This window comes from Gobio gobio (assembly GCF_949357685.1).
Source record: "Gobio gobio genome assembly, chromosome: 1".
Lineage (NCBI taxonomy): Eukaryota > Metazoa > Chordata > Actinopteri > Cypriniformes > Gobionidae > Gobio > Gobio gobio.
In genome coordinates, this window is record NC_137097.1 from 46,673,368 (window position 1) to 46,690,037 (window position 16,670).

A 16,670-nucleotide genomic window follows, 5' to 3' on the forward strand; every position below is an offset into this window, starting at 1 on the left:
GCTAAAAAAAAAGAAATTAATACTTTTATCAAGGACTCAATCAAACATTATAGTAAAGGCATTTACATTGTTACAAAGCTTTCTATTTCAAATAAATGTTGTTCTTTTGATCTTTTTATTCATCAAAGAATCCTGGGGCACTTTGACAACTGTATTCAACATTGATAATTATAATAAATGTTTCTTGAGCACCAAATCATCATATCAGAATGATTGCTGAAGGATTATGTGACACTGAAGACTGGAGTAATGATGCTGAAAATTCAGCTTTACCATCATAGAATATATATATATATTTTTTTAAATATGCTCAAATAGAAAACCATTATTTTAAAATAGCAACGGCATTTCATAATTACTGTATTTTTGATCAAATAAATGCAGCATTGGTGAGGATAGAGCCTTAAAAAAATATTGCCAACCCCAAACTTTTGAACGGTCTTTAACAAATAGGTCCTTATATATATATATATATATATATATATATATATATATCTTCTTTAGTGTAATAGTGACAGCTGAAGATTTGTTTTATTAATAATGGAGTTATCAGGTGTGTGTGTGTGTGTGTACGTGTGTGATGATAAATATCTAACATGTGCTTGTCCATCTTTCTCTCTTGCTCTCTTCATCTTTTTTAAATTCCTTCTCTTTTCACGTCCATCATTATCTTCCTCTTTTAATATCCTCTTCTGTCTTTAAATTCATACCTTTATCCTCCTGTCTTTTGGCTGCCTCCTCTTTCCTCGCCACTTTCCATCTGTTTCCTCTTGGCTCTCTATTTCAGTCCGGGATGATTTCTTTGGTAAGGCTCATAGCCTCCTTTTCCCCCTCATGTTGTTTTCAGTAGGCCATTGTGACACTTTCCTGATTTGTAGCAATGCTTTTTGTGAGATGTTCTCCTGTGCTTCTGCTCTTCTAATCCTATTAACTTCGGCTGCTTAGTGCTGTGCTTTCAAATGCATGGCTTTTCAGCTCATATGAATCATATTATTTTAATGAAGTCTTTTTGGATAATCTACAGTCCACATATCAAGTTAGACTGTGATTATGTCCCTGTAGATGTCCTGTAAATCAAACCTTGAAAGGTCATTAGTTAATACAGCAATAAAGAATTGAGCTGATTTCACTCACCTTTTTTTAAATTCTTTGTGTATGTGATGTAATTTAAAACAATTGTGATTTTGTAGTTTTGGATCAGCTGTCCCTTAGTCTATTCATCTGAGATTTTCCAAGTTCATGGTGGTCTGTACTCCTGCTAACACTGTATATCCCACAGGAATGGGGAAAGAAGTGGAAAATCTACTAACAGAGAACAAACAATTACTGGAGACCAAGTAAGAGATAGAAACAGTGTGTGTATTTGCACATGTACGTATGCGTCTGCATGTTTTAACAAAGTCATTTGCCGTGTGTAGGAATGCCCTGAATATTGTGAAGAATGACCTGATTGCTAAAGTGGACGAGCTGTCGAGTGAACAGGAAGTTCTCCGGGAAGAGCTGGAAACAGTGAAACAGTCCAAGACCAAAGTGGACCAGAGAGTGAAAGAACTGGAGGAGGAGCTAAAGAGGTCTGGAACTTTTGTCTGCGGCTGAATCCGAAATCGCCCCCTATACCCTAAAATAGGGTATTATTTGAGGGGACAGCCATTTGTAGGGGTGTCCGAAACCATAGTAACGTTATTGAGTGCACTCATTCTATCCAACTTTGCACTGCAATTACGAGTGTACAACTGATGTCCACTCAACGACTATCCGAATTCATCCACTCGTTTTCAGTCACTCCTTTAAGTGAACTGTATTAGTGGACTAACGTAGGGAATTGTGATTGAGGGTTTAGGGGGCGATTTCGGATTCAGCTTGTTTGTTTCCCAATATTTTTTCTTTCCCAACATTGACATTTGTCAATTGATTGGTCCTTAGGACATTGAGGGAGACAAATCCTCCCAATAATGAGATATGACCACATTGTTTCCCCAAAATGTAATATTATTAATGCAGATCTGCTGCACCCCATTACGCACTGTTGTTAGGATGACAAAAAGTTAAGTTATTAGGCTGGTCCGCCTCAGTGGTCTAACAGTGCTCGTCAATGTCAAAATGATTGAGATGGCCAATCAAATCAAAGAAGGCGAGCTGTACTGTTCACAGAAGCCAAACATGACTTCCAGCTTACCATTTCAGTTTTAACCTCGAAAGAGTGTGAGGTAAGACACAGAACAGAGAAAACGGAGGGCTTATAAACACAAGGATGCGGGAACAGGTGCAAAATTAATTAGGAACCATGGTAAAAAACGGGAAATCAGGCAAATACTGTGACAGAGAAAACCAAGACAAGAAACTGTACAGAACTAGACAAGACATGAACGTGACACATATAATATTTCACAACTATATGATGTTTTAGTAACAAAGTTTGGGAGGAACAAATTCAAATTGCTTATCCAATAAGTACAAGAGGAAGCCTCTCTCTCTCTCTCTCTCTATATATATATATATACAATATAGATATATATATAGATATATATATATATATATATATATATATATATATATATATATATATACAATATATACATAGCCGACTCACCTACGTTACTCGACAGTTTTCTGTATCCCTCCACCACCCTGTCTCCTCATACTTGCCTGGTTACTATCCTAACCAGAGATACGGGCGCTCAGAGCCCTCCCCTCAGACAGCACGCCAAATATGCATACTTTATACTCTGTTTATCTTTAAGTGTGAACTTGTGAATTTGTGATGGAAATGTTAAATGATCAACAGTAATATCCAGTGACGAAGTATTCAACTTTTTTGTGTCAAATTTAGCTTTTTGAAACATTACCAGAGCCGTTTTTGGCATATTAGCCAAATGATGATCAAATGCACTACTTTATAATAATTTCTAGTTCTTTTATGATTTTTAAAAATATTTATTTTTCTTTATTCCCTTAAATCCCTTTAATTATTTATTAATTTATTTTTAGATACAACATCACAAGACATAGTATGGCGTTGTTTTAAACCACCACTAACATGACTTTAATCCAGCCCTAGTCCTAAGGGACATTCACACAGAATGTTTTTTTGTGAAAAACGCAAGATGCGGACAGGGTAATGGGGAAAAAAATGCAAGGGACACATTTTTTAAAAAAGTTATTAAATATTTACTTCTTTTAAACCTGTTTCTAGAATGCCTTGTGTGCGAGATGCTGAAAAAAACCCAGAGACATGAGCACAGTGTTCAGAGTCCAGTCCATCTAACTCATGTTTACATAGAAAAACAGTGGAAAAGCAGTGCTGTGTTCTGTGTGAAAACTGAAAACTGTGTCTCTGAAAGTGGCCCGCGGTATTAAGAGTTTTGGTTGATCGAATCACAAGTGGATGATGCTAAATACAGGTGTAAACAAAGTCTAAAACCTTTGAGCTTGTCACTTTCGACCACTTCCAGATGTAGTCGAAAACGCATTCGAGCAGATTGCTTTCGTATGCATTCAAACAGCTACAAAAGACTGCCTTCTCTCCGCCTAATGACCTTATGCATAAACATTATGGGAAGTGCGTTAGCCAGACGGGATTTAAACTTTGTCGGCTGATGACCCAGGTTTGGTATGAAGACAAAAGACTTACCAGGCACAATGTTCTCTCGACATTCCTGATTTCTAGCATGGACTTACAGCGTTCAACGGCTTTCAGAGCAAAAAACGAAAGCTGCTGTTCTCTCGTCTCCGGTCGCGTTCATATGTAAATAGCATGAGCTTATTTCGTCCATTAGATTGAAAGATCTGAAAATGCCTATAGGTTTCTCGCCCATAGACCCTCCCCTCGAAGAAATCAGGACAGAAGTGGTCGAAAGTGGACAAAAGAGACGGATTAAAACACCAGGTGTAAAAAGGGCCTAAAAGTCTGAATGTCTCCCTTTGGTTAAAGGTTGAGAGCTGAAGCATTAGGAGCATCTCAGGACTCTAAAGATGAGGGTGGAGAGGATGTAAGTAAAACACTTCAGTCTCATTTCAAACACCTTTGCTCTGCTCTGAAAACTAATGAGCTGCCTCACCGATCTGAAAAGGTTGTAATAATTGAATTGTTTCCTCCAAGAACATCTTGTTTTAAGGCAGCATGGCATATACTGTATCTTTCATGGAGAAGGCAATCCCAGAATGTATTGTGATGAGCTCACTAGGTTTTGGAACTGAGCTTTGGAATGAAATAATGTTTTTTTCATACATCATTAATAATATTAATACCATTTATGACTTTTTAAAGTGAGATTTTAAAATTATTTTTGAAAATGTAAAGTGCAAATACAGTCAGTGGTTGAATGTGTTTATCACCAATCACTTCAACAGGCCTTGCTTTGTTTTGCTCTAACAGTTTTTAATTAAAATGCACTGCTCAGCGAACCTTCAACCTTCTCGCAATGCTTCATTACTCACATATTTGATGCTGTGAAATGCTGAAGAGCTAATGCACTAACCTCCGCTTCACTGCTGCTGTGTTTTGTGGTGCTGCTCTGTTCTGTGTGGCTCTGGTGCAGTACTCATCTCCACTGCAGGACGATGTCGCCATGACGCAGAGACGGCGATTCACACGTGTGGAGATGGCGCGTGTACTGATGGAGCGCAACCAGTACAAGGAGAGACTGATGGAGCTTCAGGAAGCTGTGCGCTGGACCGAGATGATCAGGTGAGGGAGAAGCAGCCACATACATTAGATACTTACAAGCTTCTGTTATCATGCATCCAAGCATGTGAACACAATCTCATACATTTGCACATCTAAATGACTTCATCAATACAATACTCATAAAAAACGGTCGATAGGGGGGTAAAATGTATTGATGCATTGTAATGTAACGGATAAAATGGAACAGAACACCCTAGTGTACATAAATGATAACTAACTACCATTCAAAAGATTGATTTTTTTTTAAAAGAGGTTAATATTTGTATTCAGCAAGGACGCATACAAATTTTAATATTACAAAAGATTTCTATTTCAAATATATGCGGTTCTTTTGAAAAGCTATTCTTTCTGTCCATCAACAATCCTGAAATATAAAATGTATTATGGTTTCCACAAAAATATTAAGCAGCACAACTGTTAAAAATATGATTATCATAATATGATTATCACTCATAATATGAGTTAATAAGTTAACTTATAGTAGGCTTTGACTATAGCATTTTTACTATCCATTTCATATATAAATAAAGAAAAGTTCCTTTCGGGAGGAGTGAACCCTAATCTTTCAATTAAATGTCAGAGCATATAAGCAGCCACTCATCTTGCTCTGGCATCAGCTGTTTTGGCATCCTTCCACCTCCCCAACTCCACCAACATAATCTTGGTACCAGATTCATCATCCAAGCATTAGTAGTTCCACTGGGGGTATATCTAAGCCAGGGGTGTGTGTAGAAAAAGAAAGAAAGGCATTGTTGGCTGATTTGGCGGTTGCTACCAGAATGGTGGGTACATTAAAACTCATTCAGTCATGTGTCTCTTTTCTCAGTTTATTTGACATGTAGGAGCAGACATTTAATATTAAAATAAATAATAAATCAACTCCATAGTGGATTCCAAGTGATCATGGACGTTTTATTGAGCTTAAACTGTAAAATACAGACTTTTGCTCAATATCTTATTTAAATTCTACTGTTAAATACAACTACTTTAGCTGAAAAAATAAAGATAACAAAGATAAAATAGTGTAATAATATTTATATTCGCCCACCCCTTCTTTGGCATAAATGGTCTGTCATTCTTTTTTCTTTTATATTTTTTTACCTTCGAAGGCACTCATGAAATATAAATTAAAATGTAAAAAAAATGTAAACTGCAGACTTCATATTCTCTTTGTTCATTTCACTTCCACAGGGCATCTCGGGAGAGTCCACCTCTACAAGAGAAGAAAAAATCTATTATCTGGCAATTGTGAGTATTATGGCAGATTTAGACATATTGTTAAATCTCTTAAATCAGTATATTAAGTAAGTGGATTGCACACTATTGCCATGTCATATTGTTAAAATAGAGTTTGTTACTAATTTTATTATTTACATTTCATCTGTGTTTTCCTGTTCCTTTACCTAGTCACTTTGCTCCGTGTCTCTTTCCAGCTTTGCACGTCTTTTTAGTTCATCTGCGAGCCCTCCTCCAGTGAAACGGCCGTACACCAGTGTCAACATTCACTACAAGTCTCCTTCTCCTGCTGGCTACAACCAGAGACGCTCCCAAACCATGTGCCAGATCTCCACTTCCAACTGCATACTGGAGTTCCTGCCTGAAGAGTGAGAAGAAACACACATACCTGTCTGTGTCTTTGTCCCATATGTCCTCATGTCCTCATCCACACATCCACCTGTTTGTTTGTCCTCCCTCTGTGTCCTCAAAGTTTATTCTCTCTCTTTCTTCTGCTCAGGCAAGCTGACTCCTGCTAAATGGTGTGTGCTAATGCTGCTTTTGACTGTTAGCTGTTGCACACTCACACATTTACTTGGCTTACCTAAGGAAATATCATAAGCCTCTATTGCTTTTAAATAAAAGTAGCTAATGATAAAAAACTACAGACTAACTCTAACAGAACCTCTAAAAGAAAACATTTTGTGCATTTTTAGAATAAAAATAAATGTATTTAATTGATCTAATAATGACTTTATTTAGGTTGTAGGGTTCAGCTCTCAGGGAACATACATCATGATAAATGTGTATTAGTTTTTGAATAAAAGGATCTGCCAAACATTGTTATTTTAGTATTATTATTACTATTATTAATATTTCAAATTAGCGTTTATTTTTAATAATTTTTTTGTTTTAAGTTTTTTAAAATGTCTATATAGGTTTATTTAGTTATTAGTATAGTTTAGTAATTCTAGTACTTCAGCTTATTTAATTTCAGCTTTCGTTTAAGTTTACATGTAATAGTTATTTAAGCTTTATTTCAATTAACAAAAATGATTTTTAATAGTTTTGATGATTTTTAGTTTTAGTAAACAATAATAACACGGCTGCCAAATGAATAAATATAAATATTTGATTCATTCATTTATGTTTTAAATAATATTTTAAAACATCAGTTCACCTCAACATATACGTATAAAATGTTATTTTTTTAGTCTGCTTGCCAGGCCATTAGCATGAAATAGCATCTGCCAAATGCGTAAATGTAAGTGAAATATATCACATCATGTTTTTACATCACGGTGTGTGTCTGTGGCATTTCTTTTTGGCCTCTGCTGGCTGGCTGGCTGGTTCTCTCGCTCTTTCGCTGACCGCACCTCTCTCTCTTTCTTTTCACCCTGTAGCCTGCCCAGTAATGGTGTTGCGTCTCTCCTCAGCGATTCTGCGCTCTGTACACGCAGAGAGCAGCGTCGAGAGCAGTACCGGCAGGTGCGTGAGCACATGCGCCGGAAGGACGGCCCCATGCAAACCTGTGGCTGGAGTGTCCCATCCCGATTCAAACAGGTATCTGCTCACATGTTGATCCTTCACCCCTGACCTCTGTAAGCAATTCATCTTTACACAGAGACTCGATTGGCGCCGTTTTGTCAGGGAGTGCACTCCACAGATGAAGTGAAAAAAAAGAAATATTAAAAGTGCACTAGATATGCACCCAAGAGGGGCGTGTCTTAGTTTAGCTCCTCCCAATATCAGGGATGGGCGTAGGTGATATGAATGGTTTGATGTGTGAGCAATTTAGTAAAAAAAAATGTTTACACTACTAACAAAAAGTAGCTATAACAGTAACAGTATCAGATGATTTATTACACTGTTTGCTTCTGCGGTTAGACCACAGAAAATATAAATGACAACATTAAAGTGAACTTAATTGTGCAATATGTGCAACTTATAAATCAAAAAAACATATATAAAAATAAATCAAAATTAGTGATGAAAAAGCATTTCGCTAAAAGGAAGCCACCTTTGTTCATTGAAATAAAGCTGGAAATAAAATTTAAATACAAGATATTTTACAGCGCATCCGAAAAGTATTCACAACGCTTTTTCCACATTGCGTTATGTTACAGCCTTATACCAAAATGGATTCAATTAATAATTTTTTCCTGGATTCTATAAACAATATCCCATAATGACAAAGTGAAAGAAGTTTGTTTGAAATCTTTGCAAATGTATTACAAATAAAAAGCTTTGTTGAAGCACCTTTGGCATTAATTACAGCCTCAAGTCTTTTTGAGTGTGATGCTACAAGCTCGGCACACCTATTTTTGTGCAGTTTCCCCCATTCTTCTTTGCAGGACCTCTCAAGATCCATCAGGTTGGATGGGGAGCGTCAGTGCACAGCCATTTTCAGATCTCTCCAGAGATGTTCAATCAGGTTCAAGTCTGGGCTGGAATTTTGTTTCTCATGGTCTGAGGGTCTTTCAGGTGCCTTTTAGCAAGCTCCAGACGGGCTGTCATGTGCCGTCTGGCCACTGTACCATACAGGCCTGATTGGTGGAGTTGCTGCAGAGATGGTTGTTCTTCTGGAAGTTTCTGCTCTCTCCACAGAGAAACGCTGAAGCTCTGTCAGAGTGACCATCGGGTTTTTGGTCACCTCCCTGACTAAGGCCCTTCTCCCCTGATCGCTCCGTTTGGACGGGTGGCCAGCTCTAGGAAAAGTCCTGGTGGTTCCAAACTTCTTCCATTTACAGATGATGGAGGCCACTGTGCTCATTGGGACCTTCAATGCTGCAGAACATTTTTCTGTACCTTTCACCAGATCTGTGCCTTGATACAATCTCTGAGGTCTACAGACAATTCCTTGGACTTCATGGTTTGTGCTCTGACATGCACTGTTAACTGTGGGACCTTATATAGACAGGTGTGTGCCTTTCCAAAGTGAAGCGCTGCGAATACTTTCAGGACGCACTGTATATTTTAATTTAAAAATATATTTGTTTGGAAACTAACTAAAATTAAAGAAGTTTAAGATTAAAGTTTTGATAAAAATTGAAATAAAAATTAATTAAAGGTAAACAGAAATATAAAAAAAGACAAAATCACATGACAAAATTACTACAACTTAAACTAAAATGAAAATATATAAAAAAACGTATTCAAAATATTAATATGTTGATGTAAAGCTGCGAACGCAGAAAAATGTGAGGAAAATACTGTGATGTAGCATTTTGCCACACTAACAACTTAGCAACTTCTTTCCACCTTATTTTTCACCATACCATATTATTTTAATGTATTGTCTTAATTATAAACATGCTGGTTTATAGCGCAAACAGTTTTACAATTTACTGCACTTTGATGTATTCTTCTCATTATTTCCCAATAGTGGATAATAAATCGGAAGTCTTGCACATTCACAGAAAACACCTTACTTCTGCGTTGAAAAATAAGGTGGATTGCCCAACACTGTTCAAGGTGGCGTTTAACTATTATAAATGGTTTGTTTGTGCCACATCACCAACTGAATTCTTGCTAGTGGTCCTGTGACACAGGTATAAGCTCTTGCCCGTTGTCAAGTAATAAGTAAAAAAGTAAAAACTGTGACTGTTTGCTTGCTGCTGCTATTGTCTCAGTAAGGGAACGGTGCTTAGTCTGGAATTGTGCTTTCAGATTGTCTGTTCTATGGAACTAGTTAGCTAGACCATGTTGTGCTGGTTTGTGGCACCAGTTTTAGGGTTGCCACAGTGACAGTGTGTTTATTAGGGTTGCCGTGGTGACAATGTCGCCGTGGCGCTAACTGTGATCTCCCACAGAATGGCTCCCAGGCGGACAGCGCTCAAGATGTCACAGCGAAGAGGACGCAGGCAAGTCTGAGCGGCAGAGGACCAGCATGCACCTCTCCCACCCTGTCCCTTTAAATCCTGGCCCTAAACCTGACTCAGCCTCAGTCAGCAAATCATAGCGTAGATGCAGCAGAAAATGTCTTTGCTGAAGCTGAATATATCTTTAGGAATTAAACCTCTGGTATTAACAGCTGGCGACATGATTTCCTGCTAACAATGCTTTGCTAACACTGTCATGTTAACATAATATTTTGTGCATTTTAGACATTTGGCCGATTGTACACTTGCTACAATGACATAAATGTGCCAGACATCATAATTTAGATGCCTGAAATGTAAACATTTTATTTACACTAAAAACAAAGTACTGTGTATAAAAGTGTCATTCAAATACAATGGCACAGGAATATGGTAATCATTCAGCATTTGATATGCAGTAGTATTTTGAAGTATCAACTGAAACCACTATTGTATACTGCCAGAGTGGCTTTTTAAAATAATATAGATAGATAGATCATTATTCTAGTCCAAAATATAAGCCGCGTTTAGTTGAACTCTAGTGGCAACAGCTCAGGACAAATATCTAAAATGTAGTAAAAGCTCATTTGAATATATTTACATTCCAAAATGTCATTGTATACAGGAAACAGAGTCCTAGATGAAAGTAAATGAATTTAGATTAAAAGAAACAGTATTCTTTCAGCATTGTCTAGCTAACATGACATCCTCCTGGTCCATATCCTCCATCTTAGAAACACTTGAATCATGATTTGCTGCTCTCTCTGTCTTTTAGTGGCATTTGCTGACTATAGTAGATTAACTCCTGTCATTGCGCATGCATCTGCCTTGTAACCCTCTAACAGACTTAGATCTGCTGCTCTGGTTTGCTGTTCTTGGTTTCCCCTTTCTCTGTCTGCCCTGGATAACGGAAATCTTAACCAGGGCATGATGGGAGCTCTGAGTATGGCATCTTTCTGCTTGTAGTGTGTGGCTGTGATCTTAATTACAAAGGTCTTGTGAACAACATCACCGTCTTCCTGTGTTCTCACAGGCCAATGAGAAAGAGGATAATCGCATGAAAAACGTCCCTGTGCCAGTGTACTGCCGCCCTCTAGTGGAGAAAGACCCCAACAGGAAGGTACAAGATGACCGATGAACACTATTGGTTCTGAGGTTGTGAAGTTCTTGTTGTGAAGAACTCAGCCTCTTGTTCTTCTGACACAGCTGTGGTGTGCTGCTGGTGTGGATCTCACTGGCTGGAAGACATCTAATCAGGAGGCTGCAGCTGTGAAGCCGTCCAATGGCTCAGATCCTTTGACTGGTGAAAACGAAGGCGGAGACGGCAAGAGCGAGCAGAGCTCACCGGAGAAAAAGAAGGTAAACGGCTTTAATAAAAACATGCAATTAAAGAAGAAGAAGAAAATTTTTTTTCAAAATAAGCAGAAAAATTTGCAGTCAGTAAGACTTTTTGAAAGAAATTAATACTTTTATTAGACATTTATAATGTTAATAAAGATTTCTATTTCAAATAATGACGTTATTTTGAATTTTCAATTCATCAAAGAATTGAATTTCCACAAAAATAATAAATAGTTTTTGATAAATTGATCAAATGTAAATCTGTTCCTTGAATGCAATGGATTAAAGCATCTGACAAATGCAAATGTAATTTTTTCAACAATAATAATAACAAGTTACAATAAGGTTGTATTAGTTAACATTAGTTAATGCATTAGTTAACATGAACTAACCATGAACAACACCTCTGTTCAGCATTAGTTCATCTTTGTTAACGTTAGTTCATAAAAATCCAGCTGTTCATGGTTTGCTCATGTTAGTTCACAGTGCATTAACTAATGTTAGCAAGATTTTAATAATGTATTAGTAAATGTTGAAATTAACATTAACAAAGATAAATAAATGCTTTATAAGTGCAGTTCATTATTAGTTCATGTTAACTAATGTTAGCTAATGAACCCTATTGTAAAGTGTTACCAAATCATTATATTAAAATGATTTCTGAATGATCATATGACTCTGAAAACTGGAGTAATGATGCAAATCCAGCTTTGACATTACAGGAATAAATTACATTTTAAAATATATTCAAAAATAAAATAAATACACATTTGGTGAGCATAAAATACTCAAAACCAATACAATTCTTACCTACCCCAAACTATTGAATGATAGTGTGTGTATACATACACACACACACACACACACACACACACACACACACACACACACACACACACACACACACACACACACACACACACACACACACACACACACACACACACACACACACACACACACACACACACACACACACACACACACACACACACAGTGGGATCAGAAAGTCTGAAAGTCTTGAAATCAAATTTAAACCTGGAAAAAACATTTCAAACAAAGAAATATTGTGATGTAAAAGTAATGAAAAATATGTACAATTCTATACTAGTAATATGTCACTAATAAAATAAGCCAATTTGTGACATTGAAAGCATAAGTTTGACAAACCAAACAATAAGGAAATCTCAAATTTATGCAAATGTTTTAACACTTTTTAACAGTTAAACTTTTCACTCAATTTGTTATGCTAATAATAAATGTTTTTATTTAATTTGATATAATTGTTAATTAAAGTCACAACCTCAAAATGGGTCTCACTGACTTCACTGCTTTCCCATCTTTTTTTTCAGTAACAAATGCCAGAAGTGAATTTTAAGCATCATAAATGATAAACTGAATTAAATCTAAACATTGGTATTTCACCCTCTTCTAGCCTAAGGAACTGCATGAAACTGACTCCATGAGCAGCCGCGTGTGGATTCTGACCAGCACTCATTCAGCCAGTAAAGTCGTCATTATCGATGCAAACCAGCCCTGCTCACTAGTTGACCAGTTTAACGTGTGTAATGCCCATGTGCTGTGCATCTCCAGTGTACCAGGTTTGTGTAGTTCTATATGCAAGTAAATGCACTGTTGATTGTACCAAATACTGTAGCAGATGAGTTAACCGTCACTTGCATTTTCCATGTGTGTGCATGTAGCGGCCAGTGAGAATGATTACCCAGCAGGTGAGATATTTCTGGAGCAGCAGGGTGGAGATGGGGCTTCAGAGGAGAAGGGTGGAGTGGAGGGCATGTTGGCAGGGATCACGATCGTGGGCTGTGCCACTAACTGCAGCGTAGTTCGCAGCAACTGCTCCTCTCGCACTGACACCCCCGTGCAGGACCGGAGCCAAGGTGAGCAGACTGACCATACCTCTCAACACTCCCGTTTTTGTCAGGAGTCTCCCATATTTCACACCCATCTCCCACCCCCTCCCGTTTTGTTATTTCTCCCGGGAATCTCCCGTAATTTGTATGGCCCAAACCTCGTTATATGAATAATCACGTCAATATATTATTCAATATATACGTAAATTTGGAGATTAACTGAAATGACAACATTATACAATTTATTAAAAGATGAAGTGTTTTTAATGCCGATTAATCATGGTTAATAACAGAAAAATAGGCTATGTGATTAATCTAGTTCACCCTCCCCCCCTCCCCAACTCATAAATCTCCCGGATTTTGATACACAAATGTTGACAGGTATGAGACTGACTGAAAATATATGTTCTGAATCTGTGAGTCCACATATTGGTCATCATATTCTTTTTGTTTAGCTCCTACGGCTCCAGTGTGTAGAAGCTTAGCTGTGTCACAGTCTGCGGAGGAAGCGACAGAAGCCATTGAGGTGTCTGAGGAGACGGGGCCAAGTGAGAATGTGGAGAGCACCCTCAGATCTTTCACTGAGCATGTCTTTACTGACAACACACACAGGTACCTTACATATAGCCTACTTTTAAATCATAAAAGTTACTTTAGATAGTGCCTTGCAAATGCATAAATAGAGATTTATGAAAGCTTCTTGCACAGACATCTTACAATTTCCTACATCAGTCATCCCCTCTCATACTTTTTTGACTGCAAAAGAATGTTTTTTTTATTTGCTGAATACTTTAGGCAAGGGCGTAGAATTTAGGATGGACGCTGGAGACATGTTCCTGCAGATATCAAGCAACTGAATTGTCCCTATCAATAATTGTGATCACACAATTAACATATATTTATATATAACCAGTTATTGTAATTTTGGCCACATCTGAAATTGGTCACACCGTTGGCATTATTAAAAAAATAAAGTAAACATACTAGAAAACACCGCTCATTCATTGCATAAACATAGCAAGTTGAAAATACACGTGCATAGTTTGGTCCAATTCATTTTAGCCCTGTCTGTGAGTGCTCTCCATTTATTATATGTATATGTACTCTGATGCTGATGAATGAGAGATGTTGACAATTGCACTGTGGACAGAGTAAACTTAAAGTTTAGTCTCCATTAATAATCCTTGTCCATGAACTCTGTGTCGTTATTAGTTACCTTTAACTTATAAGATTACAGAATGCATTCATTGAAATCAATCCCTGAATAATGTTTTATCATATATGTAAAAAGGGGGATGTCCCCACCAAAATCAAAATTGACTTTAGGAAATTATTTAGTTATATGTGTTAAATTTCTGCCATCAGTGAGCCAGGTGTGCCAAAGGAGCAAGTGACATCAGCCCCCGCAGATTCAGAAGAGGCAGGAGACGATCGGGCAGGAACAAGTGCTGCCCCGACCATGTGGCTGGGAGCCCAAAACGGCTGGTAGGAATTACATCTTCAATTGCATTTTCACATTATAAAGTCATAATTCCATTTCTAACATTACATGCACCATATAAAAAATACTCTGTAAACTCTGTCCACAGGCTTTATGTTCACTCTGCAGTGTCCAACTGGAAGAAATGCCTCCATTCAATCAAACTCAAAGACTCTGTACTGAGTTTGGTGTAAGTAGACTCGTAATAAACTACGTACACTACTGTTAAATGTTTTTATTGTTTTTGAAGGAACTCTCTTATGCTCACAAAGGATACATTTATTTGATCAAAAATACAGTAAAAACAGTAATATTAATTACAATTTAAAATAACTACAATTTAAAATTTAAAATATTTTAAAATGTAATTTATTCCTGTGATGGTAAAGCTGAATTTTCAGCATCATTACTCCAGTCTTTAGTGTCATATGATCCTTCAGAAATCACTCTCATATGATGATTTTCTGCTCAAGAAACATTTATTATTATTATTATCAATGTGGAAAAACTGCTTAATGTTTTTGTGGAAATTGTGATATTTTTTCCAGGATTCTCTGATGAATAGAAAGTTCAAAAGCAAGTCTTTTGTAACAGTGCAAAAGTCTATACTGTCGCTTTTGATCAATTTAATGCATCCTTACTGAATAAATAAAAAAGAAAAATCTTACCCCAAACATTAGAACAGTAGTATATATTATACATGCTGTATATATAAAGACCAATAACAAGTTTGACCAGTTATGTGAAAAATTCTGTGAAAATTTCATCTGTCGTTGTCTCTTTGTTCTTCAGACATGTGAAGGGGAGAGTTTTGGTTGCATTAGCTGATGGGACACTTGCAATCTTCCACAGAGCTGAAGGTTTTCATAATTTTTATCTTATTAGAAAACGAACTGTCGTTTATTATTTAAGCAGGGTTTAGCTGTGAATATTTTTATTCATGCTCTCCATAGTAAAAAATGTTATATGTATACATAGATGGACAATGGGATCTATCCAACTATCATCTAATGGATCTGGGACGACCCCACCACTCCATTCGATGCATGGCTGTGGTTCATGACAAAGTCTGGTGTGGTAACAAGAACAAGATCCATGTGATCCAGCCCAAGAGCATGCAGATTGAGGCGAGTCTCGGATAATGACGATAGTTATGTCCTCATTATAATCTTTGTCTTGGGACTTTTATTTTATGTTTTCTCTCTCTTTCATATAGAAATCATTTGATGCTCACCCACGCAAGGAGAGCCAGGTGCGGCAGCTGGCATGGATTGGTGATGGTGTCTGGGTTTCAATCCGTTTGGATTCCACGCTCCGCTTATACCACGCACTCACACACCAGCATCTACAAGACGTGGATATCGAGCCTTACGTCAGCAAGATGCTGGGTAACACTTTGTTTCTGTGACTTCAACACTTCTCATTTATAGGTTCTGGTTAGAGATGAGTTTAGTAGTGACAAAAGATGTTTGCTGAATTGCACCCTCTTAGCATTTGAGGCTTAGCTTGGAAAAATAAAAATTTAATTTTAGTATTATTATATTTTATCTCCCCACATCCTTGAAATCAGTTAAACTGAAAGTTTACACTATGATAAAATAAGATTTTTAAATGATTTACTGTTAATTATAATATTAATTTATTGCTATAAACATTTTGTCTAATATAAATAAAGGATCAATAGTCACAAAATAAATGTTTTACATTCTGCTGTGTTGTCTGTGATTGACAGGTACAGGAAAGTTAGGATTTTCTTTTGTCAGGATAACTGCTCTGCTGATTGGAGGAAACCGCTTGTGGGTGGGGACTGGAAATGGTGTCATCATCTCAATCCCCTTGACTGAAAGTAGGTCTCAGGAGAATTTGTTTGCACACACACATCAATGCTCACATTATCATCCAAACCTTTCCCTTTCCATTGATCAACCAAAACATGTCCCTGTTATTGGTTTATGCTGGTTAGTTCTTATTTGGTGGATGACCAGCATGTTTTTTTTCTGAAGCTTGCTTTCCAAAGGAAGTCTTGCTGGTTAAGCTAGTATAGTGGCCTGAATCTCACCAACACTTCAGTTCATTGGGTTGCCTAAACCACGGGATTAACCTGCAAACTTTAATGTCCTCATCCCAGATCATTAACCACTAGGTCAACCTCCTTAATCCATTAATTACCCAACAAACCCTGTGCCACCTCTTGTCATCTCCTTTCTAGCTTTTCT

General features: G+C 37.1%; 1 protein-coding gene across 1 annotated transcript in view; it reads left to right on the plus strand.

Moving 5' to 3' along the window:
* The window catches only part of mapk8ip3 (mitogen-activated protein kinase 8 interacting protein 3), a 32,336-nt gene that overhangs the window by 13,365 nt on the left and 2,301 nt on the right, over positions 1-16,670 (plus strand). The window contains exons 10-28 of the mRNA XM_079817501.1: positions 1,280-1,337; positions 1,419-1,571; positions 3,932-3,989; positions 4,557-4,687; positions 5,879-5,935; positions 6,121-6,291; positions 7,339-7,465; positions 9,715-9,765; positions 10,796-10,882; positions 10,969-11,121; positions 12,539-12,704; positions 12,807-13,001; positions 13,430-13,586; positions 14,340-14,459; positions 14,564-14,644; positions 15,247-15,314; positions 15,433-15,581; positions 15,671-15,842; positions 16,187-16,300. Coding sequence (XP_079673627.1) covers positions 1,280-1,337; positions 1,419-1,571; positions 3,932-3,989; positions 4,557-4,687; positions 5,879-5,935; positions 6,121-6,291; positions 7,339-7,465; positions 9,715-9,765; positions 10,796-10,882; positions 10,969-11,121; positions 12,539-12,704; positions 12,807-13,001; positions 13,430-13,586; positions 14,340-14,459; positions 14,564-14,644; positions 15,247-15,314; positions 15,433-15,581; positions 15,671-15,842; positions 16,187-16,300 — 2,268 coding nt within the window. The remainder of the gene's footprint in view (positions 1-1,279; positions 1,338-1,418; positions 1,572-3,931; positions 3,990-4,556; positions 4,688-5,878; positions 5,936-6,120; positions 6,292-7,338; positions 7,466-9,714; positions 9,766-10,795; positions 10,883-10,968; positions 11,122-12,538; positions 12,705-12,806; positions 13,002-13,429; positions 13,587-14,339; positions 14,460-14,563; positions 14,645-15,246; positions 15,315-15,432; positions 15,582-15,670; positions 15,843-16,186; positions 16,301-16,670) is intronic.